The sequence below is a fragment of the Paroedura picta genome, chromosome 14 (assembly GCF_049243985.1).
Source record: "Paroedura picta isolate Pp20150507F chromosome 14, Ppicta_v3.0, whole genome shotgun sequence".
In the NCBI taxonomy this organism is placed as follows: Eukaryota; Metazoa; Chordata; class Lepidosauria; order Squamata; family Gekkonidae; genus Paroedura; species Paroedura picta.
Window position 1 is genome coordinate 17,183,968 of NC_135382.1, and position 26,817 is coordinate 17,210,784.

At 41.9% G+C, this 26,817-nt stretch overlaps 1 protein-coding gene across 1 annotated transcript in view; it reads right to left on the reverse strand.

The window, feature by feature from the left end:
* Positions 1–26,817, reverse strand: part of CCDC91 (coiled-coil domain containing 91) — a 118,443-nt gene that overhangs the window by 66,948 nt on the left and 24,678 nt on the right. The window contains exons 4-7 of the mRNA XM_077310086.1: positions 21,999–22,171; positions 20,240–20,440; positions 19,557–19,661; positions 4,545–4,622 (exon numbers count right to left, since the gene is read on the reverse strand). Of these exons, the coding sequence (XP_077166201.1) occupies positions 4,545–4,622; positions 19,557–19,661; positions 20,240–20,440; positions 21,999–22,171 (557 nt within the window). The remainder of the gene's footprint in view (positions 1–4,544; positions 4,623–19,556; positions 19,662–20,239; positions 20,441–21,998; positions 22,172–26,817) is intronic.

Sequence of the window (26,817 nt, forward strand, 5' to 3'; positions counted from 1 at the left end):
GTGATCCAAAAACAAATACTGTCCAATAACACTCCCTGCTGCCATTTTAAGCCTCTTTAAAAGTTTTCAGTCAATACTACAATATATACTGGCTGGTATACACATTTGCAAAAAGCTCAAGTAGTCTTACAATGTTTATTTGCAGTGTGACAATTCCAGAACAAAAGCATGGCTAAACATGCCAAATCCTCCTGTTCCTTGGAGTAAATACTCTGGAAAGATGGTATTATCCTATCAAAACCTTTTTGAGAACTGTATTTGGTTTCCCCACTGGTAATGATCAAGGATAAAAGTTTAAAAACACAATAGCATCAAAGATAGAAATTAAGCCAAATGAAGGAAACATGAGAAGGCACTTGGATGGCAGCGTTCAATTTGCTTTCTCTTTCGATAAAAGTTGAGATTCTCTTCCCAAGTTGCTTGTATGCCTTTATTTGTTGAAATTAATAGGGGAGATCAAAATTCTTAGCAGCAACTAAGGATCCATACCGCATAACTGTCCCAAAGCAGATTTCCATGGAATCAAGAAATCCATGCCCACTGGGAACTCCCCACAGAGTTTGGCTCAGGTTACATGTCCACCACAGTTTCACTTTATTGTATTTCATTTTTCATTGGTCTTCGGCAACATTCCACATTCCCAGAAGTGAAAAAAAACAACTTGGTCAGAAGCTGACAGCTCTGAAACTCTACTATGGGAGATTTCCTCCTCAAAAATGCAAAGCCGCAAGTTTTCAGTGCATTTGGCTGAGATATTTGTCCAAACATCAGCTGTCTGATCTGGTTTGTCAAACCCATTCCAATCTAGCACATGGTTTCTTTGCCAAAAAGGGGCCATCCTGGCCACTCCAGCTGATGACTTCTCTTGGACCACTCAGTAACCTTTGATGCCATCAACTATTATATTCTTCTATTCCATCAATAAAGGATGCATCATCCTCTGCCCATTCTAGTTCTACCTAGAGGTCAGCTTCCAGAGGCTAGATTGGGATTTTAGATAAATTCCATAGGGTTCCATTTTTTCCCTTCCTCCATCCCAACCTTTTTCAACTTTTGGACCATGGAGGAAGCCCTGAAATAATTTTTCTGAGTTTGAAGGCCCTGGAAGTGGCCACGCCCCCTACTCCTAGGAAATGACATCACTACCCATAGTCCTCCTTTTGATGCCTCCTCTCACCTGTATTATGGCGGCATTGCCTCATGTAGGCCAGAAAGAAGAGTAGGAGCTGAGAAGGCAGCCTGGAAAATACACATACACCCAATGGCACATCACATAAGAGCTGTTGCAAACCCCCTTCAGAGCTCTTGTGGACCCCCAGGGGAATCCCTGCTCTATGTAGTTTAACATCTACACAAGATCATTAAGAGAAGATATCCGGGATTCAGGATGCGGCATCATTAGCAGGTTAAGGATACTTGGCTTTATTTCTCCTCTCAGAAGCGCTTTCAGCCTCACAGAGTCTCTGTTGTGGGGAGAGGAAGGGAAGGTGATTCTGAGCCACTTTGAAACTTCACTAGACAGTGAAAATGGGGTGTAAAAACCAACTCTTCTTTTCTTTAACATGTCCAGAAACAATAATAAAATGGACTAGTCTAACAAACTAAAACTCAAAATGATACTGCTACTGCTGTGGGTTTTGGTTTATGAAAGAGGGGCATTCAGACTATGCCAGATGAAGTTGTACCTTAAGTAGTAGGCTGATAGCCAGGGTGCTTTTCATTCACAGACTATACAACCTCCTGGGTCTTCCCAACCTTGGTGTCTTCGGTCCTTCTTGCACACAAATGCCCTTGGCAAAGTCACTCATGCTCTGGCTATGTCCCATTTTGATTACCGTAATGCTTTTTGTGCGTAACTACACTTGAATACCGATTAGCTGGTTCAAAATACAGCAGCCAAATGTAAACACCACATCTTGTGATCTATAAAGCCCTCATAGTACTAGGACCACAGCACCCAAAAGACCACCTTCTCCCATATAAGACCATATATTCATGTTTTGATCGGGGTTCCCGATCCAGTTGTTTCTGAAGTTAAACTGGAGGTGATTGGAAGGTGCAGACACATCTTTATCATGGGCTGCTCAGAGACATTCACTTGCCATGTCCATTGGTGAGATTTACGCATTCAATGAAGACCAACTTCTCTCAGGAGTTTGTATGATTCTGCTTTCTAGTGTTGTGGGTGTTTTTGTTTTTGGCTGTCTTTCCTATTTGCTGTTAAACTTACTTATTGTCCAATATTCAATTCAGCTTTGAATGATACTTTAAAAAACTGCATGCTACTTTGAGCATTGTTAATAGAAAAGCAAGGCGGAAATAGTTTAAGAACATAAAATAAGGCAGGCTACTGTCTTCCCCATATAAACAGTTTCTCAGAATAACTGGCAGAATGAGCTAAAGCGTTACGTCTCGAATGCCAGTTTTTATACCTCCAAAAACTTTTCAATTTCTTTCCTTTTCAGCAACTCAATGAATCTGAAAATAAGGGTTACAAGGAATTTCACATTTTTAGGAAGCAGCACTAAATACATTGAGCCAAGCGCTGTCTTGATTTTTTTTCTCACCCATCTATTGGCAGACCTTGCAGTTTTGTGGAATACAAGCATATACTTTTGATCTGATCTATTCATTCTACTGGGGAACAAGGGGAATGAACAGCTTATCCATGCCCACTTGTCAGAGGCTACTGTAAATCTGCTCATTCTTCTTATCTGGAAAAATAAGGGTAGAACAACCACTAGGCATTGAGAAGGCAGCTGTCCACAGCAGACCACAAGAGGATGCGGAATGTCTCATTTCTTTCCTACAGCTTCTCCAAGAAGGCAGGATGTGGGAATCAGGGAAATAGTATGGTTCTGATTCTGGGGTAGTGCTGTTGGGAACACTGGGAGGTAGAAATTGAATGGGTTAAGGATGGCCTCGACCCAAACATTATTCAAGCAGACTCATCCCTCAGCTGCTCAGCAAAGGACCCTCATTCCCAAATACTTCTCTGCTCAAGTCAGGAAAGAAACTTGCATCCCACGTAGAAGAGAGGAAGGAGTAGGTAAGTCCTGACCATCCAATTGGGGTGAAAAAGAATGGAAACAACTACAAGTGTACAAGAGAACTGGAACACAGGTCAGCTGTCACCTCAGAGCTAAGTCTGAAGAGATGAAAACATGGGCAACAGAGCTAAATAAGCAGGGAACCTTTAAAATACTTGCCGGGGGCATCTCATCTCCCTCTCCTGCACCATTTCTTTCCCATCCCTAGAAACCCTTATCACTTTTCCTGCTTCCTTCTCTCCTTATCCACAAACCTTTACTCTGCCCACCCATTTTGAGCCACATTTTCAATTTAGTTACTTTATTTGCACCCTAACTTTCTTGATTAAGATGCCAAAGCAGCTTATACTACTCTCTTCTCCTCCACTGTATCTTCATGATAGCCTTCTGAGGCATGTTAGGATGAGAGTATGTAACTGGTTACACAATGGGTTCCAAAAGAACAATGGAGATTCAAATCTAGGTCTCCAAGATCCTGGTTTGAAATCCTGGCCACTTCCACTCTGAGTTTCTGGGGTGGATTCTGTTGAACAATAGCAAGCAGTCGAGCCTGGTTGGGTCATGCAGTTTGGATGATAGCTAATCACCAGTTAGCCTGGCCCCAATGAGTCTTCTTTCAGTGGCCTAAAAAGCCCTGCCTTTTACTGACAGAAACTAAGACCTGAAGTCTGGCAGTAGTGTTGTGTTTGCCTAGCAACCCTACAATGGTAATGGATAGGGCATTGTTATTTTTAAGCTACAGGCACTATTTTTCATGGGGTGTTTAACCCCTCCAGGGTTTTTTTAATATTTCAGAATTTTCAGGCTTACATAAAGAAATATACATAGCCCCAATCTCTGGATTTAAATATCCACAGATGGAGCCAAGTTGAGAATTCGATACATTGATGACAGCCACCTTGAAAATTCTACTGGATTAAAAAAGGCAATATAGCCATAACAGTCAATTAATTCTAGCTAAAATGACGCAGCTCATCCATGTTTAATTCTAGCTAAAAAAACGCAGCTCATCCATGTTTCTAAGGCCAACAAAGAGTACACCTTGCTACTTCTTAAAAGTGGTTTCTTGCATGTGATCTTTAGACACAACTGAGAGCAAAACACCTCTAGCTTTTTCAAGCATTAATTAAGTCAGAAATGCAGACGGTTTGTCTGAGTTACTGAAGTTTTTCCTAATGAATCTGCAATGATTCAAAGCAAGGTATCTTCTCCTTTAGTAACTGTTCAGTAGCCCAGCATAAAATGACATGAAACAACATCTGTCTCAAGTCATAATGAAATGCCATGAGAAGCCTTTATAACTTACATTGTTATCATCTTCCTAAAGAATGGAAAATTGTGAAAAGCCAGTAACATTAGTTCAGCAAAGAAGAAAAATGGACCCCTCCCATTTTCTAAAGTTCACTGACAGCCGCCCAACACTTCAAGCAGATGTCTGATTTAACTCAAAATAAAGCATATCAGAAAAGGAGAGTTGTTGTGAAGACCTTTTACCTTGAACTCTTCCACAATAATAGCCAAGGCTTCATGTCCAGCTCTTCTCATGTCTTCCAACTCAAGTTTATGCTTCTCCTGAAAGCAAATATATAATCATATTGTGAGTAATCAAATTTGTTGGAGGGGAGAATCTTGCATGCTGATAAGCCTTCTGGGATGCAGAATGCCATGTGCAATCCCACAGGCATCATGATCTAATAGTGCACTGTGGAAGGGGGTCAACAGCAACCTGACTCCTCATTAGCAATGAGATGTCTTGAATTCTATTTATCTACAAGAACACAGCCTATTGCAACAGACGATTTCAGACAAATTATTTTTGTCTGTAGCCGTACGCCAATTTTCATACGTTATGTAACACTGCGCTAGAAAAACTATGGAAAAAGTTTGGCTTGCCCCAAAGTGAAAGAGATCTGTTTAAGTAGCTACCGCTCTGTATGGTATATACATTCTATTATGTCTAACTTTTTCTTATGAATTTTATGCCTCACTCCCATATTAGCAACCCGATGTCCCTCGGCTAACGTGGGGCGGTTTGGGGGGTGGGGGTTAGCGGGGTTAGTTAGTGCTCGCCTGTTGCTTAATGTTGATAATGTTGATAGTGTAGATTGGTTTTAATGGTTTTAACTATGGGTTTTATTGTAATTTTTATCTTGTAAAAATTATCTTGTTTCCTTAGGCTCACGGCAGTATAAAAGTTTAATAATAATAATAATAATAATGAAAAATACTGCCATCTGCTACTGCTCAGTCTATTGGCATTTTTTAAAAAGCATATAGAAAAGAAACCAAGAGGGAATATAATTTAGTATTGCAACAATCATTATATGCAGATCAGGCCCAGCTGCAAGGCCAGTCATACTATTAAGTAGAGTAAGGTAGGAGAATTGGGGGGAGGCATTAAAGAGCAGCAAACCATTAATTATCATGTTTGGTAACCCCAAAGCATTTCAGGTCACCGCCTATTTAACAAAGTGCTAAGCTCATTCATGTCCAGCACACCAAAGCTATGCACCTTCAGCTTGACCACAGACCATCTCATGTTTCTGGGCTCAGAAACCACCCCACGGCGGTGAACAGGACAAACCCTTTCCTTTGGAAAATTAAATCAAATAGCACCTCTTTGCCAAAGCAAACTTCCTGTCCTAACTTTCCACCATTCCCTCGACAATGGAGGTGCTTCAGAATAACCCTTGCTCCTAAAGAGTATCCATTAGGAAGCTACTATCATCATAGGGCAACACCTGGGCTAGATTTCCTGACATTTTGCAGCAGTCCGTTCTCTGGTGGCCCCCACTGTAGTCTCTCAAAGTGCTGAAAGTTCCTGCACGCTTAAAAAGGGTTATCTTAGTTTTTGAGCCAAACAAGGATAGCAACAAGCATGATGGCTTTGAATCTTTCTGGTTCTTCTACACGTTATACCCCTAGAATGTATTTTCACTCCTAGAACTTTATATAAGACTGCATCTTTGAATAACTTTATTTTGCTTGGACCTTAACAATACTACTGTAGTCACAAGAGACTGGCATTTCTGAGTCTGCAGAGATATCGGGTAATAAATACAATATTATTGTTTAAAGAAAATCTAGACACATTTACCATTTTGTTGCATCTAGTTATTTATCTGCTAAATATTGAATCACACTGTATGTTTTACCCCTAAAAAGCAAACCTTCCCGAGCACCGTCTTTTCTTGCTCAAAAATGGCACCCTAAAATTCTGAGCCTACTGACTCCTTGGTTTGACAACATGGAAAATTAACAAAAGATTCTACCCTTAGGATACTCTTTATTTTGGCATGCAAATATCTTTAACTTTGAAGTTACGGAGAATGAAACTATATAGGCAAAAGGAATGTCTATCCACAATAGACGAAATGTATATTCAATCTGGAAAGACTACAAAACCAATTTTTCCATTTCACTTTATGTTTTTAAAAAGCAAAAATGGCATTTGGTTCTAAGTGCTGATGCACACTGCAGATCAAAAGCTTTAGCTTTATTGTTCTCTTTACTGATACAGCCAAATATGGGATACTTTGGCCACAATCCATTCCAATGTGCAAACAGAGCTCTATTCATTACATGCTACAGAAAAGGAAGACAAGTAATACTCTTGTGGAAGTCCACCTAAAAGGGGGGGGGGGGCTTTTTGAACCTCAGGGCACGATGCATAGCATTGGGGGTACAGCCACAAAATGGCTGTAAGAGGAGGTGGAGCCATCCATAAAATGACTACTGCAGCTTACCTTTAGTAGATTCTTCTGCTATGGCAGCAGCTGCTGCCAAAGCAACCTTCTAAAAAATGTACACAGCCAATCAAATCTCCGACGCCAATCAGAAGTCTTGCCGGGCAAAAGCCCCACCCACTTTCTAACAACACTTGGTAGGCCCCACAAAAGATTTCCGTGAACACCATGGTACCCAGCAAGCGCCACACTGGGAATCCTTATCCTAAAATACTGTAAAACCATTCCATTTGTGAGGCTCTGAATCTCAAGTACAATAGTACTAAAGGTATATGCTGAACAGCAAGTATTAACTGTACTTATTAATGCTGTGCTACTTCCTTACAGTATCAAAACATCTGAAGAAGAGTGCTTGCACTTGAAAGCTCACACCTTGAATAAATCTTTGTTGGTCATAAAGGTGCTACCGGACTCTGATTTTGTTGTGCTACTTCAGACCAACAATGAAAACATCTGAGAATGTGCTTAAGGCATGACAGGCAGCCGTCCAGGTGGGGGGGGGGGGGGGGAAGAAAAATCAAACACACCCAGCGCTGTCTTTCTGGCATGAATATAATAGGACACAATACCCTTTTTAAAAGACAGCATGCATTTTAAATATCTGAAGCCGAAAACAAACCAACATGTTAGAAAAGATATAGGATCCGGTTTCTATTGCATAATGGAAAATGCATCAATCTGTCATGCCCCTGTCACAGACGTCTTGCTCTAATATACCTGCGATGAGTTACCTGCTAATGTAATTTAGGAAGTGGTGACAGGATGAAAATGTGTTGAAAATACGAAACACTATCCAAAGGATTACAACACATATTGTTAAGAGCTGCTGTTTATTAAGTATTTTACGTGTTAAACCCCCCCCCCCCGAGAAACACAGATAATCCTTTACTCAGCTTTAACAGGTTAAAAAACTCACTGACTGACTTTGGACTAAGCAGTTCTCAGATCTTCTGATTTCAAGGAATGTCCTGTATACCAGCCTCACTACTGAGAAAAACCCTTCATGTCTGTCACACAGAACCCCAGCACAAGAGATTCTGAAATTTTATTATTTATTTATTATTATATTTATATACCGCCCTCCCCGGGGGCTCAGAAATGTATTCTGAGGCGCACAGCCACTTTCTGTGGAGAAAATATCAGGCCTCTGAGGTCTCACTTTCAACTATGCAACCTAGAATACATCCAATGCATTTTTGTATCTCTGCAGGAATGTGCACGAGTCTTGTCACACCTTAAAGACTAACCAAATTTGTGGCAGGCTATGAGCATTTCAAATTATTATCACTAATAAACTTATCTTTTAGAATGAGTGCGAGAAGCCCTGATCTGTCAGTCAAGGTGGAAGTTCGCTAACAATGCACAGGTGGTGTTCCAAGGTGGAGTCCTTCATACCTTCAAAATATACCATTGTTTGAGCTTCATCCAACCAGATGTTGGGCCCGTGATGGCCAAAGACTTCCCCCTCCTCACTGGTGATCGCCAACTCCTCTTTGATGGGACACAGGAAATTGTTTGGTGCCGGGAGACCCCCCCCCCCTCCCCACTGATCTGTCTGAAGAAGTGAGCAGTCAACTCACAGAAGCTCCTACCCCGCCACACATTTTGTTAGACTTTAAGGTTCTCCTGGACTCTTCCTTTTTTCCTGCTGCTACCCATCTTGACTTCTCTGCAGAAATATGGGCAACACGATCTCACACTATTGGAGACCTTGTTAATGGAACACAACAAGCTCCTGAGTTCCCAAAGCACAATCAGAAAACTGCTTCTTTAATCCTTGTGTTCCCTGCATTACTGAAGTGGGCCTGAGTCACTGTCTGGCCACTGTGGATGGGAAAGGACAAGTTGAAACTGCCTCTTAACAAGACAAAAATGATGCTGGTTGGGAACGCTGAGCTTTTAGAAGGTACTGTACTTCCCACACTGGATGAGGTTCAGCTGCCCCTTGCTGGGATAGTTTGTTGAGAGCCAGCTTGGTGTAGGGCAGCTGACTACCCCTGGTGTAGGGGATAGGAGAGGCAGGAAAGCAAGGGTTGGCTCCCCGCTCCTTCACATGCAACCTGCTGGGTGACCTTAGGCCAGGCACAGTTCTCACAGAGCTCTCTCAGCCTCACCTACCTCACAGTGTGTCCATTGTGGGGAAAGGAAAGCTGGTGATTGCAAGCCATTTTGAGACTCTTTTGGGTACTAAAAAGCGGGCTAATAACAACGCACAGCTCCTCCTCTTCTTGTTGTTCATTTATAACAGCTTTATCCCTCCCTCGCACAATGCCCAAGGCAGTTTTGCAAAATACACCAGCGCAATTAAGCACATGAACAAAATACATCAAGATAAAAAAAACAATGCAACACTGTCATTAACGGCTGCGAGAGACATTCATTAGTTAATTACATTAAAGCCATGCCAAAATCATTCTGCTTCTACAGAAAGAAGACAGTATATGAGCTTTCTGTACTACTTCTGGCAGGCTGTTCCAAATTGTAGGAGCAGCAACTGAAAATGGGCTGTAGCTGAGTGGGGGAAGCTGTTCATATAAGAAAAAACGATCCATTACATATGCAGGTCTCGGTCCATAAAAGGCTTTAAACCAGTGGTTCTCAACCTGGGGGTCGGGACCCCTTTTGAGGGTCGAATGACCCTTTCACAGGGGTCGCAGCAGGGTAAGCAGTTTGGCCAGGGAGGGGGGGGGGGGCGACACCACTGTTGGCGCTCCTCCTGAAGGCACCTATCAACTTATATACAATTTATAACCAATTTATATACAATCATGAACAATGGATCTTCACTCCATTGGTCAGTTTTGGTTTAATTTCAGTGAAAGAACACCTGCATAATTTTATGGCTGGAGGTCACCACAACATGAGGAACTGTATTAAAGAGTTGCGGCATTAGGGAGGTTGAGAACCACTGCTTTAAACGTACCAGCCAGCATCTTGAATTATCTACCCAGGAGCAAAGAGGTAACCAATGTAGCCGCTGAAGCACAGGTGTTATATGATCACAGTGGTGTCACCAGTCAGGAGACCAGCAGATTCTATACCCATTGAGCTTTCCAAACATTTTCCAGGGGGTAATCCTACATATAATGCATTACATTACATAAGTGCATAAGAAGAGACTTACAATCATCTAAGCCAGGGGTAGTCCACCTGTGGTCCTCCAGATTTTAATGGATTACAACTCCCATGAGCCCCTGCCAGTGTTTGGTGGCAGGGGCTCATGGGAATTGTAGTCCATGAACATCTGGAGGACCACAGGTGGACTACCCCTGATCTAAGCCCCAAGATTACAATGAAAATCTAGATCAGCATGGGAAAAGCAGCACGATCAAGACAGGGGGCCAAGGTGTCACCCATGATACAGATAATAGAAAGCATCCCTAGCTGCTTCCTCAGCTTCCTTTTCTAATATCACGCCCAGGCTTTTCACGATGATGGAGAAGCAGGGATTTGCATTAGTGACAACCCTCTCCTACTTGCATTCCTACCAGCATCATGTCAGTTTTTGTTGGACCCTGTTTCCACTTGACCAGTGCTCCCAGAGAATGCTTTAGCACTGAGGCTGCTGCCACTTCTGGTGGCTTGGGGAGTAGGTGCCAGTCAACCCCAAGGCCTCAAGTGAGCTCCACCAAAGGGGGTGCACGCAAATGAAAGTTCGTGTTTCTCTGGTCATGTTTCATCGATATGCTCACTCCCACCGACAGCCACGTTTCGGGAGCTGTCAGACAGAAGGAACCATTTCAGTGCCAAGCCTTTTATCCCAGGCTTTCCAGACACTCTATCAAGAAGGGAAAGGTAAACGCTGTCAAAAAACTGCCAAAGGGTTCAATAAAACCAACAAGGAGTAGCTCTGCTTGTCAAGGCTGTAGTTTATGGCCCTGTTTGTTGTATGTATCATTGTCAGGGCTGATTTGGTTTTGAATTTCTGTAATCTAGCTGCTACAGTGTTTTCAGTGTATCTTACGTTTTTTTGGTCCCCATCGTTTATTCTGATTCCGCAACCTGCTTTGAGTTTGTTTCGACAAGAAAGGCAGGCTGTAAGCACAGCAAATAAATAAATGTTTGCATTTTGGGGACTTCTGGAACAAAAGCCTAAGCCTTTGTCCAAGATAGTCATAGTGCAATCCTAAATGGAGTTAACACCCTTTTTAACTCCACTGAACTTCAGTGGGTTTAGAAGGGTGTAACTCTGGCTTGGGATTGCCCTTTAGACTTCCTACGCACATTCGTCATTCCCATTTCATCTCAGAGTGAGTGGGCCGCCTTCTGTTTCCTTGGCAGAAAGCTGTTTCCTTGTTTCCATCAGACTTGAAAGCAACCATCAGCTGATCTGTGCAATTAACAGATTAAAAAAGTGAAGTTTCATTGACTGCTGGATCAAAGGTCTCAAGAACAATACCAATATTGTGTGTTGCAAAACCCAACACAATTAAGCATGGCATGGTTACATATGATGTTCATTAAGCTCCATATTGAATATGGGTTTACTTTTAGTAACCATAGACTTCTGTTTTAGGGAAGGTCTTTTTTCTGATTCATTTTTCAAGGGTCTTGACCAGAACCTGCAAAATTTATTATTTTTAAGTTTATGCAACTGACATAATTGAAAAGAAGCTGAAGCTTCTTGACAACAGTGATACATTCAAGGATTCTAACATGATTCTATGTCCCTGGTTTGTAAAATTAGAAAGGCCACCTTAAGTACCTTGTCTTCTGGAGATGTGAGGTGGCAACAAAAATGTATTATCTAAATAAATTGGATCCTAATCCTGTACATCTTAAGGACCACTGATAGTTCTTTGGCAGCTGCGATCTCTCCTTTATCACTAGAGAGTGGCCTCTTGAACGTACCATCTGTGCAACAAGTCAGAACAAATACATGGAGAACAATAATCCTGGTGACGCAAAGTTTGAGTCCAGCGGCACCTTTAAGACCAACCAAGTTTTATTCAAGGTATAAGCTCTCATCATGTGCATGCATACTTCTTCCAGATGCCAATCTGAAGAAGTGTGCATGCACAGAAATTCATATCTTGAATAAAACTTGGTTGTTATTAAAGGAGCCAGGGGGCTCAAATTTTGTCCTGCTGCTTCAGACCAACACGGCTACCCACCTGAATCAATACATGATAATGTTCTTCTGCTCAAGAATATTCTTAATTCATCAACCTTGAACAAGCTTTGGAACTTGCTTGGATTGTGTAAATATGTAGTAAATGGGGGACGTGCATACCTTCCCTGGTGAGCAGTCACCTCTCAGGCGACCAAGAAAAAGATCAGTCTCCCAAGATCTCTGAGAACTACAACAAATGGAAGTATCTACCTTATTTGACCACAAATGATTACAGGCTGTTAAAAGCCAGAGCAAAATTTGGCATACTTCTAACTTTCTATTGACTATTGATGAAGTGTTTGTTTATTTTTCAAAAAAACTTGGTATTAAGTTTTGTATGGGATGGTTATTACAATCTATGAAGGTAAAACAGATGTGCTCTTTTGGTGAGCCTGAATGGTCTTAGTCACCTTACATTTGACTCCGGGATTGTCTGCCTTTGTGTTTAGCCATCTGGCCAGGAAGAATTTTTAAATCATCATGAAAAGTAACTGTTGATTTAAATAAGTTTTCTATTTCCACTAAACAAGAATGCATGTGGATTAGTTGCTTTAACAGCTAAAAGATCTGTTTGCATTTAGAGTTCTTGTATTAATCAAAACCATAATCCAAAATCTCTGATCAGGCAGAGAATATGCCATTCATACTGCAGAACTTACATTTCCTTAGGGGAGTGATTGTGAAATGAAGAATTGGTTTGGCTTTCTCTATACGCATAGAAGGACACCAAAGCCCTTATTTGGAGAAATACATTTTCCAAACTTTCTAGACTTAAGGGTTGGTAATTACTGGGCAGTGTGTTTTTCCATGACATGGCAAGTCAATGACTAAGTAGTTTGGTTGACAGAGGGTCAATAATTCATAAACTGCACCATTATAAATACATCAGCTATTAAACATTTTATTCCACCTTTCCACCCAATCAGGGCCACAAAGCAGAGAACTCAACAAACATTTCAACCATTAAAATACAGTTAAAATATAAAATTCAATTAAAAACACATAAATAGCATTAGGAGGGGGCCCAAAAACCATTATTGGGGATATGTCAATTTATCATGTTCATTCAGAAAAGGCATAATTCTTGCCCCTGGCTCACTCCTTTGGCAAAGAAAAATAGGCATGAACATAATGTCCTTGAGATGGAGAACAGCAAATTCAGTCTATGACTTGGATCCAGTGGACCACAAAAGGAATAACTTTCATAATTTATATCTTTGCTGACGAATCCTGAAGAGCTGGTCCTGAATGGTTTGTTTGTTTGTTTATTTATTTATTTATTTATTATATTTATACTAGATTTAACACCCATTGTATTGGAAAATACAATGGGTGCTAGCATGCCCCTGGCTGCCTGGCCCCCTTGCAGCCCTCCTGGCAGCACCCCCCCCCGCTGCCCTCCCCCCTTCCTGAGGCCCTGGCTTCAGCACAGGGAAAGGAGCAGGCCCGCTGTGTCTTCGACGAGGTGGCCCTGCTCCTTTCCCAGCGGTGAAGCCTCTCCTCCCGGGCCACTCACCCCCGAGTCCAAGATGTTTCAGATGGGCCAAGGTGCCAATCGGGAGCCGCGCACTGCACGGCTCCCAATTGGCCCCGGACTGACATTCGGAGGGACCAATCGGGAGCCACTTTAGCACCTTCAAGTTTTTATCCCAGACTTGCCCTACCCCCTTCTCCTCCCACATAGCCCTTACCCTTTTATTTTTACTGCTCCCGCGGACCGGTTTACAGATACTGCCCTCCCCGAAGGCTCAGGGCGGTTTACAGGGAACAGGAAAAGTTACAGATAACATATGGTAACAGGTGACAACAGTAATAACATTATAACAACATGATCATAACAATAACATTAGAACATGGAATTGTAAGAACCTCAGCTTAACTCTTACTGGGATCTGGTGGGTTGGGCAGTTTGGTGTCAGTTGTAGTAGGGGGGGGGGTTTGGGGGCCAATTGGAAGCGATGGTTTGGGTCGACCAACCAAATGCCTGGCAGAGGAGCTCCCTTTTGCAGGCCCTGTGGAACTGTTTAGGTTCTGTCAGGGCCCTGATCTCCTCTGGGAGCTCGTTCCACCAGGTGGGGGCCAGAATGGAGAACGTTCTGGCCCTGGTTGAGGTCAAGCGGGCTTCCTTGGGGCCAGGGACCACCAGGAGGTTGGAAGTAGTAGAGTGCAAGGCTCTTTGAGGAGTGTAGGTATACTGGGCCCAGACCGTGTATAGACTTCCAGACCATACCTGGCTGCCCCCTTTGTACAAAGTATAGCACCCAGTCTTGGATCAAAATAAACAACACCAGTAGACTGATGTCTATCTGTAATCCCAGGTTAGAAGTACCCATTTTCAATGGGCAAGCATCACAAACTATGACTTGAAGGATACTTATGACCCTTTTTTACACAGCTTTTGTTGTTGTTGTTGTTCTTGATAAGATTTTTTTTCCTCTGAGGTTTCCTATAGATGAAAGTAGCTTCTATCAGCTCTTATGATTCTGTTCTGCCTTCAAAGTAGAAGCATTAAACTCTGGTAAGAGTAATATGATGCTAGTAGGCAAGAAGTAACTCTTGTGCTATTGCACATGCCCAGTATCTCATTGAAAACAGCAACTTACAGATGCACTATTAGCATGTTACCATAATGACTGGACCACAGATCTACAATGTACTAACATGGCACATATAATACGCAACTTCAATGAGTACCTTTTTTGGCATAAGATACCTGGTTACATTCAAGGTTCCAGTTATGACCTTCATGGTCTAGGACCCAATCATCTATGATTGCCTTGCCATGGGCCCCATGCACCAACAACAATCCTCAGGCTGCTACCCAGTTACTGTGTTGAAGGTAGCCCACCTGGCATCAACTAAAGTCCACATCTTTTCCAAGACAAATCCCTCTTCATAGAACTGGGACCCTGAGGAGGTGGCGTCAGCCGTCTTTAGACATTTTCAACAGGCACTGCAAGGACATTTTATTTGAAGAGATAGTCATGGGTATAACCCACAAGTATCTTGGGATGTGTGGATGGAATTATTTAGGGTCTTATTGTGATGGTTTTTGATTGTGGTTTGAGGTGGTTTACATCAATTCAATGCAATTTTTAATCCCACAACCTCACCCCCCCCCCCACAAACACACACACACCCCATCTCCCCTCCTGACACTCAATGGACTGCAAGCACTTCTCACATCCCAACAGAGGGGGATTCAGAGGAGGGAACCAACTGATGTTTTGCCACTGAGCCTCAACCAAACACCTGGAAGAAGAGCTCCACTTTACAGGCCCCATGGAACTATGAAAGCTCTTCCAAGAGCTTGTTCTACCAGATCAGGTAGAACCTGGGAGTTTTGAGCTGTCTTTGAACAACAAGGAAAGGTGTCTTTGAGCAACAAGGATAGGTGGGATATAAATATTATAATAAAATATTTTTTTATGACTGCTTTTGTTCATCATGTCCTTGGGATATATACTTGTTCTAGACAAAACCAACTTCCTAGACAACCCCAAGCACCAAATGCTGGCTGATAGAGAGACCAATGACAAGGCCAGATGTGCCTCCCTAAGGAAGGCATTCAACAGTTTTGGGCAGCAACTGAAAACAGGTATTTTGCTGTGCAAGCTACAGAATGGTGTGTCAGGGCATTACACTTCACCACAGTAACCTCCGCAAAACAGACTCTGTGGTTCTGGACGGTTCGGAAAATGCAGTTACAGAATGAAACATGGAAAAGGGATTTTTAATTATATGTTTTTGAAAAAGCAATTTCAAATCCCCTGGCAAAACCTTTCAAGGGCAACAGGCAATGCCATATGCCCAAATACGTGTAATCAATTATCAAAAAGACAAGCAGCTAGGTAATTTCATTGTTGTTTCGTTCTGGGCTTTTCTCACAGTGCTGCATAATTTGAGACTCTTCTGCGGCCGAAAAAAAAATTCTTGGAATGTAATCTATAAATTTAATGGCAGGTATAGTAGGTAGTTTTTTAACACCAATTTTCATTATTAGCATTCTGTCTCCTCTATGTCTGCACCTAAAACCAACCTAAATATTTTGTTAGAAGATGGTATTTAACAGGATATAAGTCACATTGGTTTTAAAAGAAAACATACATTTCTAGTGCTCTTAGCCACAGAAATCACCTACCTCCAAGATTCACTTCCAAATACAGATTCATTTAACCATCTTGTTCATATTCATGTATACTAAGCAAAAACAGCATTGCCAGCCATTTTAAAGGTGGATTTCAAACATTCATATATTTTAATTAAGGTTGAGACCATATCTATGATCAAACAAAACAGGATAGCAGCGGATGCATCTCCTTCAACTGGGCCTGCCCCAATCAGGTATAAAGGAGAGAGCATATGTATATGGAGTGGAGGATAACTGCAATAGCAAAAGGGGCATGCAGGAAATGAATCAGAGCGCCTCTGCCTCACCTCCACACAGTCCCTCTTGTCATGAGGCAGTCCTCGACACAGGAGGAATCTGCCTCTTATCAATTTGGATCCAAATGTAACCAGCAAACAGACTGAAGCACAGTCGGTTCATCTCCTGATAACAAACCTCCCAATGCCTGAGCCATAAGCACTTTCAGGAGACAAATAACCTCCCAATGCCTGAGACATCAGCACTATCAGAAAACAAGCAATTAGGATGTGAGTGTCCTGCATAGTGCAGGGGGTTGGACTAGATGACCCATGAGGTCCCTTGTACCAGGTCCAGGGCTAACGTTAAGCACAAAGGACTACTTCACACCCGCAATATCACAGGCTGATCTAATAAGCAAACCCAGTATTTTGAATTGTCAGTTATAAAATTACACTGAAATACAGAGGGACAGACCAGAGGGATGAAATTAATTCAAAAGAAATTCCGTCTAAACATCCGGAAGAAGTTCCTGACAGTTAGAGCAGTTTCTCAGTGGAACAGGCTTCCTCGGAGGTGGTGGGTTCTCCATCTTTGGAGATTTTTAGAGTCTAGATAGCCTCATGACGGAGAGGCTGATTCTGTGAAGGCACAAGGGGGTGGCAGGTTACAGTAGATGAGTGATAGGGATGTGAGTGTCTTGCATATCGCAAGGGGTTGGACTAGATGACCCAGGAGGTCCCTTCCAACTCTATTATTCTATGAATCTATGATTCTGTGATCATTAGTAATATACAATGCTGAGAAGGAATTTTCCACCAAGCTTTTAAGCTCTATTTTTTATTAATTTGATATTTCCTAATACACTTTAGTTACAATGTAATTAATAATATTTAGATTTATTCTCAATCAGCTCCACATAACTGACTTCCTGAACTGCTTCACTGCAAATAATACCCTTTTATTAATTTATGCATTTTGCTTATACTACTGAAAAAGAATAGTTAGTAATGTTACTCTTGAACATCCATGGATTATTCTAAATAAGGAAAAACCAGATCCATTTTTTCATCCTAAATCTCAACAGAGGTTTAACTAAATTGTCTTTGCTATGTGAATTAAAACTGGCGGAATCCAGCCAGTTTTTAAATATGCAAGTTTCAAAGACAAGGAAAAAGGGAGGGAGAGGCATAAAGGACAAGCATTCTTAAGTGCTTCCAAATCAAGTTTGGGGTTTGAAGTTAATTCAAAGGAATAGAGAACGAATGCCAAAGTTTGTTTTTAAAAAAATCTTGCAACTATATTTGAAATCAAAGCCGCAACCACTTAAATTACATTGTTTTTTGAGAAAACAGTGTTGCACTAACATATAACTTAGTGCTGTAGGGAGGAGCACGTGGCCATTACATGGGAAAACGACCTCTAAATCAGGGGTAGTCAACCTGTGGTCCTCCAGATGTTCATGGACTACAATTCCCACGAGCCACTGGACAACTGGAGGACCACAGGTTGACTACCCATGCTCTAAAGAGCTTGTCAGGGGAGAGCCTCCCCTTGGACCAGAATAGCTGTAAGAGAGGCTCTCATGGTTAGTCCATCCCAATGGATGCCTGCACAGAAGATACCTTGCTGAACAGCAGTTACAGGTAAGGGCAACGCTGCTTTCAGCTACAGTCTTCTGTGCAGTCTCACAATGGGAGACTACAGAGCTCTTTACCTTGCAGGTGGAGTGTTTCAGTTGAATAAGGAGTGTAACATGGCTCTCCCAACTGCTGAATCCCTTCTCACATTCACATACACAGAACGGTACCCAACAAAGGTTTTCAATGATGACCATGTTGCTGCCCTGCAGATGTCTTTCGAGGGAGTGCTTCTCCAAAATACCACTGATGTTGCCTGTGCCTGTGTAGAATGTGCACAAATCTCCAGAGGACTCGGTAGATTGTGTTTTTCACTCCCCAACCAAACAGAGGGGACCATCAATTTCAAATAGCCTATGCTGAGGCTCCCCTTTGAACTACCCGAGTAGCACATTTAAAGGTGCAGGGACTGCCCCAAACAAATGTGTTCTTTCAATTAAAAAACAAAACAAAACAATAAAGATCCCCTGTGCAAGTACCCAGTCATGTCTGACCCTTGGGGTGACGCCCTGTAGCGTTTTCATGGCAGACTCAATACGGGGTGGTTTGCCATTCCCTTCCCCAGTCATTACCGTTGACCCCCCAACAAGCTGGGTACTCATTTTACCAACCCCGGAAGGAGGGAAGGCTGAGTCAACCTTGAGCCAGCTGCTGGGATCAAACTCCCAGCCTCATGGATATCGCTTCAGACAGAATGTTGGCTGCCTTACCACCCTTTGCCACAAGAGGCTCTATATTGGATTTATACTGCAGTCCTAAACAGAATGGCATCTTTTAAAGCTAATTGAATTCATGGCAAGAATTCTACTTGCGTTCAGATCAAATCATTTCAACAGGAAAGAATCAAATAACACTCAAAAAGAACCAAATAAATAAATGTATTTTAGTGGTCTGATCAGGTTTGTAAATGTGCTAGAAATAAATAGGTGCAAATTTTATGGTACTCTGCAGATTGTGGGAAAAATAATAACATTATTCATTCATTCATTCTTCACATTTATATTCTGCCCTCCCTGAAGGCTCAGGGCGGTTTACATGGAACTGAAGAAACTATATGGAAAACATTACATATAACTAATTCTTAGAAACTGGATTTTAGCATTTGACAGTCCATGATTGGCAGTTAATAAAATGTTAGCACTCTAATCTAAATGTACTAAATCAGGGGTCCCCAACCCCCAGTCTGCGGCCCGGTACCGGGCGGCAAGCGGCCGCGCCTGCCTCCCCCCCCTGCAGCAAGAGGGGGGGAAAGAGGCCGGCACGGCAGCCGGCACGGCAGCCGGCACGCTAGCGACGCTAACGCGCACGCGCGGAACTGCCGCACGTGCACGTTTGCGCCACCTGGTGGCCAAAACGCGCACGCGCGGCAGTTCCGCGCGTGCGCGTTTTTGAGCAACTGCGGCAGCCGGGCCTCTGGCTCTCCCCCACCCCCGGAGGCGGTCCCCGACCAGATGAAGGTTGGGGACCGCTGTACTAAATAATCATATATTTTAGCACCATGCTTTCTTCTGATACTAATGGGAAAAATTGATATCTTTATTAAAAGTTATAGTTTGTTAGTCCTGACAACCACCGAAAAAGAAAAATAATGCAGGACATTTGAGCTTTAACCCCCCCCCCCAAAAAAAAAATTAATGTTACCTGGAGCTTACTGTATCTTTCTTGGTGTGAAATTAATTTATCCTCCTTGTCTTTCAGGAAATCAGTTTCCAGAATCCTGTATTTTTCCAACAAGTCTTCCAACTCCTGCAAAAACAGATTGAACAAACAAACAAAAGATTTATGACTGCATTATATTTTCTAATTACCTTTAAATAACATCAATCAATCCATAAACCTTTAATGGAAAAATAACATCTAGCTTTAAATAGAATAGGCTATTCACAAAATAGCCCAAAGTCCATAAATTATTGGCCAATTCTTATGGGTCAAGAAATCAGACAGCAATTTGATGTTCGTAAGTTGGTTTTAAACCAGAAAGTTGAACAGTATTAAAGAGACTGCCCTTAGAAATCTTTTCACTCTCTCTCTATAAAGGGAGTCCCTTGAATACCACCAAGACAACATTTTGCTGTCATGTTCTCTAAAGGCACAACTTTTTTTCTTTTTTCTAAAATGTTCCAAATAAGTCAAACTGAGTCAGACACCCAGCATGGAAAACAAACCAAAACAGTTAGAGTTTGGCAACGCTAACAGCAACTGAAGACAGGATCTTGGAGTGGAAAGTGTTAGACAACCCTAACGATAGGTGATGTTGCCAACTATGACCATAATGAAACTGCCCGTGTACTTCAAAAGCCGGATCGGTGGACCTCGAGCAATACCTTTTTTATTTTACATTTTTCTTCGTCGGCTACTTTCAGCTTAACTTCCAGACTTGCAAGAGTTTTTTGAAGATGGTCCTTTGATTCGTTTAAGCCCAGTTTTTCATTAGTGTCATCAACATCAGGAGTTGTTTCTAAACCTCCAGGCAGACTCAAAGTAGGAACCGGGACTTCCAAAGACGGACCAGTTGACAAGGGCGCCTGTTTCATGGGACACAAGAGAGAATAATGAAGGGCAGGATATTTGTGGAGGGGGGGGGATGTGTGTCCAAAACATGTCCTTTTATACAGTTCTTCTGAGCGCTGGTAAGGGTTGAAGTCCTTCTCTGTAGCTGAGGATCGATTGAATCCCGCCTTTCCTTTCCTTCTTTCTATTTTATTTTGGTTTATTATCTTTATCTAAAGGTTGATTGTTTGCTATTCTGCTCAAGAGCAGGGCTCGGGAGCTCCTACCTAAGCAGGAGGGCAATGGAGACTGGAGAGTCAGGCTCTGGGGCTCAGATGGGCCTCCTGCAAAAATTTGCATTTCAATTGCCCTACCTGAGCCAGCAGAGGCTTGACCTAACCAGGCTGGATGACTTCAGCCCCACTGAAGGAGAACATGTCCTTTTACGCAGTTCTGCTTTTTGAAATTCCTTATAAAACATTCATATACTTGATCAATCTGTGAACACTGAAAATGAAACACTATTGAGAATGATTATTTGAAGAATGAGCAAATGATTTACTAAACGAGCCTTAGGGGATGGTTGTATATAAATGTAATAAATATAATAAATACATAAATAATTATGCAGGATTGCCAGCTTTCATCATTTCAGAGGACGTTTCCTCCTTTTTGGGTATTCATCTTCTTTTGGAATCTTTTTAAAAAACTGATGATGGGTTTGGAAGGTTAGGAATGTTACTAGTTAGTAGCCATGATCACGGTTTAAAAAGTAGAGGCATTTAAAATGAGATTTGTCACAGTGATCGCTTGTTTGAAGTGGTCAGTTGGGAAACATGTCCTCTGTTCTGCCTTCCAAAATACTGTAACCCCTATCAATACTTGATAAACACCAGTGTTTAAAGACTACCTTGTGTGTAAGACAAAGTTACAGTGGGACGGAAATTCTCTGGAATACTTCACTGTTTTTGTTTCAACACCTTTCAGAGATTGGTGCTTAATTCCAATTGAACAGAACACACTTGTCTGAAGATTGCAATTGCCACTGTCCAATGAAATGTGCAACTACTTTGATATGCCCAAAGTTACTTAGGCATGTTTTGCCAAATAGCAGCACCCTCTTTCAGCCCCATTCCATCCACCCCCAAACCCACTACACAGAGAGACATGTTTGGAATTACAAGAATTCTCAAAAGGAGTTTAAAACATCGGATACATTGATTGTTTTTCAAAGAGGAAAAAGCCAAGAAACCAATTAGGTATAGAGGATTGACCTAAAGTAGTTCTTTTGCTCCTGTTCTTACTGAAAACTTATGGAGATGTAAGCGGGAAAGTCTTAACTGGTAAAACTGTACAATTCTTTTCTGATCAATCAATATGATAATTTCTGATCCATCTTATGTGAGCTATGGCTTAATACCATCAAAAGCAGTCAAGCCTTAAATGAATTTGTTCTACTGGTTCAACTTAATCTCTAAAAATGCTTATTTAGCATATGATGTTGCATTTTCTCCATCCCAACATAATACACATCACAAAGAAATTAAATGTACAAAACTGATACAAAGAAAAGTCAACAGACTGCAATTTTACCTGTTCTTTAAGATCAGGTAGGTTTAAAGCCCCCGATGACAGTGGATTATCTGTCACAATTTCATCTGAGGACGTTAATGGATTGGCAGGGACAAAGGGGGCAGACGTTGGGGCTGCAGCCTGCTCCGCAAGAACCTCTGCAGAAACCAAATGAGATATGTTCGTTTCAGGTGCTAATGCAAAAAAACAATAAGGGGAAGAAAGCAAATGATGAGTAAAAGCCGCCCAGCATCATTTTAGTGTATAAACCCGTTTCTAACAAAACACGAAAATACTAGTTTACCAGAAAAAATAAATCCAACTAGTTTCTACCAAGCAAAGGAAATGTGCTCTAATATTTGTTTAAAGTACAAGATCAAATACACATTTAAAAGCAATATTCAAACTGATCCTTCGACCACTACTTTTAAAAATAAGTTGGCATTGGTTCTGTCTGTTTTCCCAAGATACAATGCAAACCACAAACTGAAAAATGTTAACGAACAGAAGCAACACGTTGTTTTTCAAGGAGGATTTAACTACAATGTGCTTTACTTCAGAATCACATCACATTTGGTATAAAAGGATTCTTAATTATTCCTGTGTCAAATTTGCATGTTCTTATATCAAAACATGGTTGTCAGGTTGTTTTGTCCATCATTTTGCACTCTAGAATACAAGATCTGAAGTTAGGCTTCTGGTACTGAAAGGCAATGGATGATGTATATCTGTGCTCTGGCACTTATAGAGATTCAAATGACTTTAAGGTCACCTAGGTGAAGTAGGACAACTGCATCCCCATGAAGATCCTGATCCAGGTCCATCAGCCTCCCAAGTTCTCATTAAATGTAAGAAAAGCTGGGTAAAGGTAAAAGATAAAGGTATCCCCTGTGCAAGCACCGGGTCATGTCTGACCCTTGGGGTGACGCCCTCTAGCGTTTTCATGGCAGACTCAATACGGGGTGGTTTGCCAGTGCTTTCCTCAGTCATTACCGTTTACCCTCCAGCAAGCTGGGTACTCATTTTACCGACCTTGGAAGGATGGAAGGCTGAGTCAACCTTGAGCCGGCTGCTGGGATTGAACTCCCAGCCTCCTGGGCAGAACTTCAGACTGCATGTTTGCTGCCTTACCACTCTGTGCCACAAGAGGCTCTAAAGCTGGGTATCCTCTGCATTAAAAACTACGCTCAGACCACTGGAATCCCATTCACAGAAACATTGCTTTGGCACAAAGGATTCTGTTTTCAAAATATTCCATAGACTGCTGCTCTTTTCACTGATCATTGTCTTCAGCTGACAGGTCTTTCTGATTTTCAGATCTTTTATGAAAACAAATCTTGTCTTTAGCCCCCTTGTTGTCTTGTTTCTAACACACGCTGCCCTACCAGCGGGGGAAAACTGTAGCAGGGGTGAGTATATTATTAGGTACAGTGTACAGGAGAGAGAAGAGCCTCTTGTGGCGCAGAGTGGTAAGGCAGCCGTCTGAAAGCTTTGCCCACGAGGCTGGGAGTTCGATCCCAGCAGCCGGCTCAAGGTTGACTCAGCCTTCCATCCTTCCGAGGTCGGTAAAATGAGTACCCAGCTTGCTGGGGGGTAAACGGTAATGACTGGGGAAGGCACTGGCAAACCACCCCGTATTGAGTCCGCCATGAAAACGCTACAGGGCATCACCCCAAGGGTCAGACATGACTCGGTGCTTGCACAGGGGATACCTTTACCTTTACAGGAGAGAGAGACAACACAGGGTTATATCCAATCCAGTATGAGCAGAATTTTGACTCTATCCAGTACATTCCCCCCCCCCCAAAAAAAACTGCTCGTCTCCAGAAATAGCAACAGGTGCTCTGCAATGACACAGCAGAACTGGTGAAAATCTCACAAGCACAAACACACCAGATTGCTAGAGGCACCCTTCTGACAATGCAAAACAGCAGAGATGTTCTCCTTTCCCATTACAGTGTATTGGAACAGCAATAAAACAGACTCCCGAGTCAGCTGTGCCTGTAGGTGGCACTCTGTGTATACAAAGCACTTCCAAGTTACCCTCCTTCCTCCAACAGGAGGGTAGCAGATTCACCTGCTCAAGATGGGAGGCTTCCCCAATGATATAGTGTGGGGGAAGCTCCAGTTTTAAGATCAAACGAACATACTTAACTCCCTGCACCTTTAACCTGTCCCACTAAGAAACTGCCAAGAGAGAGGCCAGCAGAACAAGGAGCAAGAAGGTTCAATAGCTCTGTGCCCCTCGATTGCCTAGTCCACACTACATGAGTAGGAAAGGCAGCCCAGGGACCCAAGTCTATATGAAATCATTCAGACATTTTCACAGCTCAGCAGTTAAAACAGGCTTACACCATAAGCCCAAAGGAATCCAAGAAACTTTCTGGCTAGTAAGAATGCTTCGATAATAACTATCTTACCCTTGGCCATGCATAAAGTGAATTTTAAAAATACATATTCACAAAGGAACACAGAGAAGTGTTCCTGATGCGTTAGACAGTTTTAATGGCATTTCCAGAGACACTAGCTACGCATGTTGGCAATTTGAAGATGAACTGTGGCTTCTTTGAGGATCATGCCAAATCGAATTCTAAAACAAATTCACACAGAGAGACACGGTGCCATTTTACCTAGCTGCTTAAGCCAGAACTCTGCATATAAAAATACTTTTAATGCTCAACCACCTTAAACATAATACAACATTCTAAAAGAATGCCCATGTTCCATCTGTTGCTAGGGGAGGAGGAGGACGAAGAAGATGGCGACAACACCTGGGGCACCTCAGAAACTAACAGGTGGATTGATGGATTGAGCTTCCCTCTGAAGGAACTTACTTCAACAGATGTATGAAATGGGCGCTGAGAATAAACAAGAAGTATATACATTAAGTTTGAGGAAGGAACCTAATAAAGAAAGGGAGATTTAAAAAATCAACACAACGTGGAAAGCAGAGATATCGAATGCTGGTGAATCAGTATATGTAAGCAAGTTTCAATCACAAAACAGATGGCAACCCCATTGATGAAGAAGAGTCACGTCTCAACAAAGAGACCACCACATGAGGGACAATGACTATAACTTCTAGAGAAGTTCTCAGACCCTGCCAGTTCATGTCTCATTGCAATCCTGCACCCTGAATAGCCAGCTGCAATCGAACCGCTGGAAACCAGCTGAGCACCAGATTCAAGACAGGGAGTTTCTGATGTTGGTATTGACACCAAGATTATGAGTCAAAATCCTCAGACAATAGGGGAACTGCACATGGAGCAGTTACTATGGTTGGCCCACAGTGTCCACTAGCAATGCTTCCTGTCATATATAGCTAGGAAGACACATCTCTTCTCACTTCTTTGGTAAACTTTTAGATAATAAAAGTCAGCTTTTTATTCAGGACATAGCAAGAGTCACATCCATATGAGATTGGTAGTTTAACAAAGAAAAACCTATTGTGCCGTGAAGAACTGTCCGCTGCCCCCATGGACATGGGCAAGACAGTTTCCTTGAGGGGAAAGTACCAATTCTGGGGCTAAAGCTCTTGATGTTCTGAAATGAATTCTCAGCAGGCTGTGATTATGAAGAGGAAGCCACTGATACCACATTTAACCACACATGGGTGGTCAACCCACCTACAAACAATCAAACACATACACCACAGATGATAGATAGATAGACAGACAGACAGACAGACAGACAGATTTGTTTATAGCCATAGGCCTTTACAAAATATAAAATACAAATTTATAAACAGTTAAATAGAATAAAAGGAACTGTATAAAAATATAAAATTTAAGACCAAAGAACTGAAATGGCATACATGTTGGTTTGTCATCAGATCACATGGAGCTTTAGCCATAATACTAAAGACTTTCATCAAACACGTAGAAAACCTTGCACACTGAACTGGCATGACTATTCTGTTCCTTCCAATGTCATTAAGAGATATGGTCTGGATCCAAAATTGCCTTTGACTAAGTGAAGAAGGATATAATTTTTTTGGATTCTTCTTTCCCACTACAGCTCCATAATATATTGCATTCCCGAAGGTCCCCCCATCCCTTGGGAGCATGAGAGGAATGTAATGTACAGGGAGTCACAGCAGAAAGAAGAAAATGGGAAACCAACCATGGCATTCCAATCATTTGCAGCTGGATCAAAGCAAATGATAAAATGGTGGTGGTGGAGGGAATTAACTAAATATCTGGGAGGAGGAGTGAAACATGCATAAGAAATTTTGTTCTTTTTTAGGATCAGGGCAAGGGATCAGCAGTCTGTCCAGTCCAGTAGAGCCAGTTAAAAATATTGGCCATCACATACCAAAGTCATCCCTGCAAGAGCCAAAAGTTGGTTTCTTTTGAATAAAAACAGCTGGATTCTAAGAATCACATTGAATATAGTTTTCTTGTTATTCAGCAAATCAGGAATCACAGTTGTAAACAAAAAGATTCGGCTACAGGGTAAAATAACTGAGGACAAATTAATTACTTTTGATGTTGGGCAGAGGCCCATGATATGTTTGCAACCTTTCTTAGCCTTCTCAAAACTTCCAGAGGGAAGTTGACAGGACTTTGGTAATAGGAACTTTTTACAAATAACCAAGAAGTGAACAAGTTCTGTTGCAGCATATTGCTAACAATGGTCTACTCTGAACCCTCGCTGCTACCCCTAGTCAGCACACATAGATGCAACTGGAGCATGCCAACTTTTACCTAGAAATAAAGAGACAAAATCTACACAAGAAAGCCAGAGACCACCTAATAGTTAACATTTCCAGGGTATAATGGATCGAATATATTCAACATTCCCAAATATTGCCAAATCCCAATACTGGTATTTAGGTATA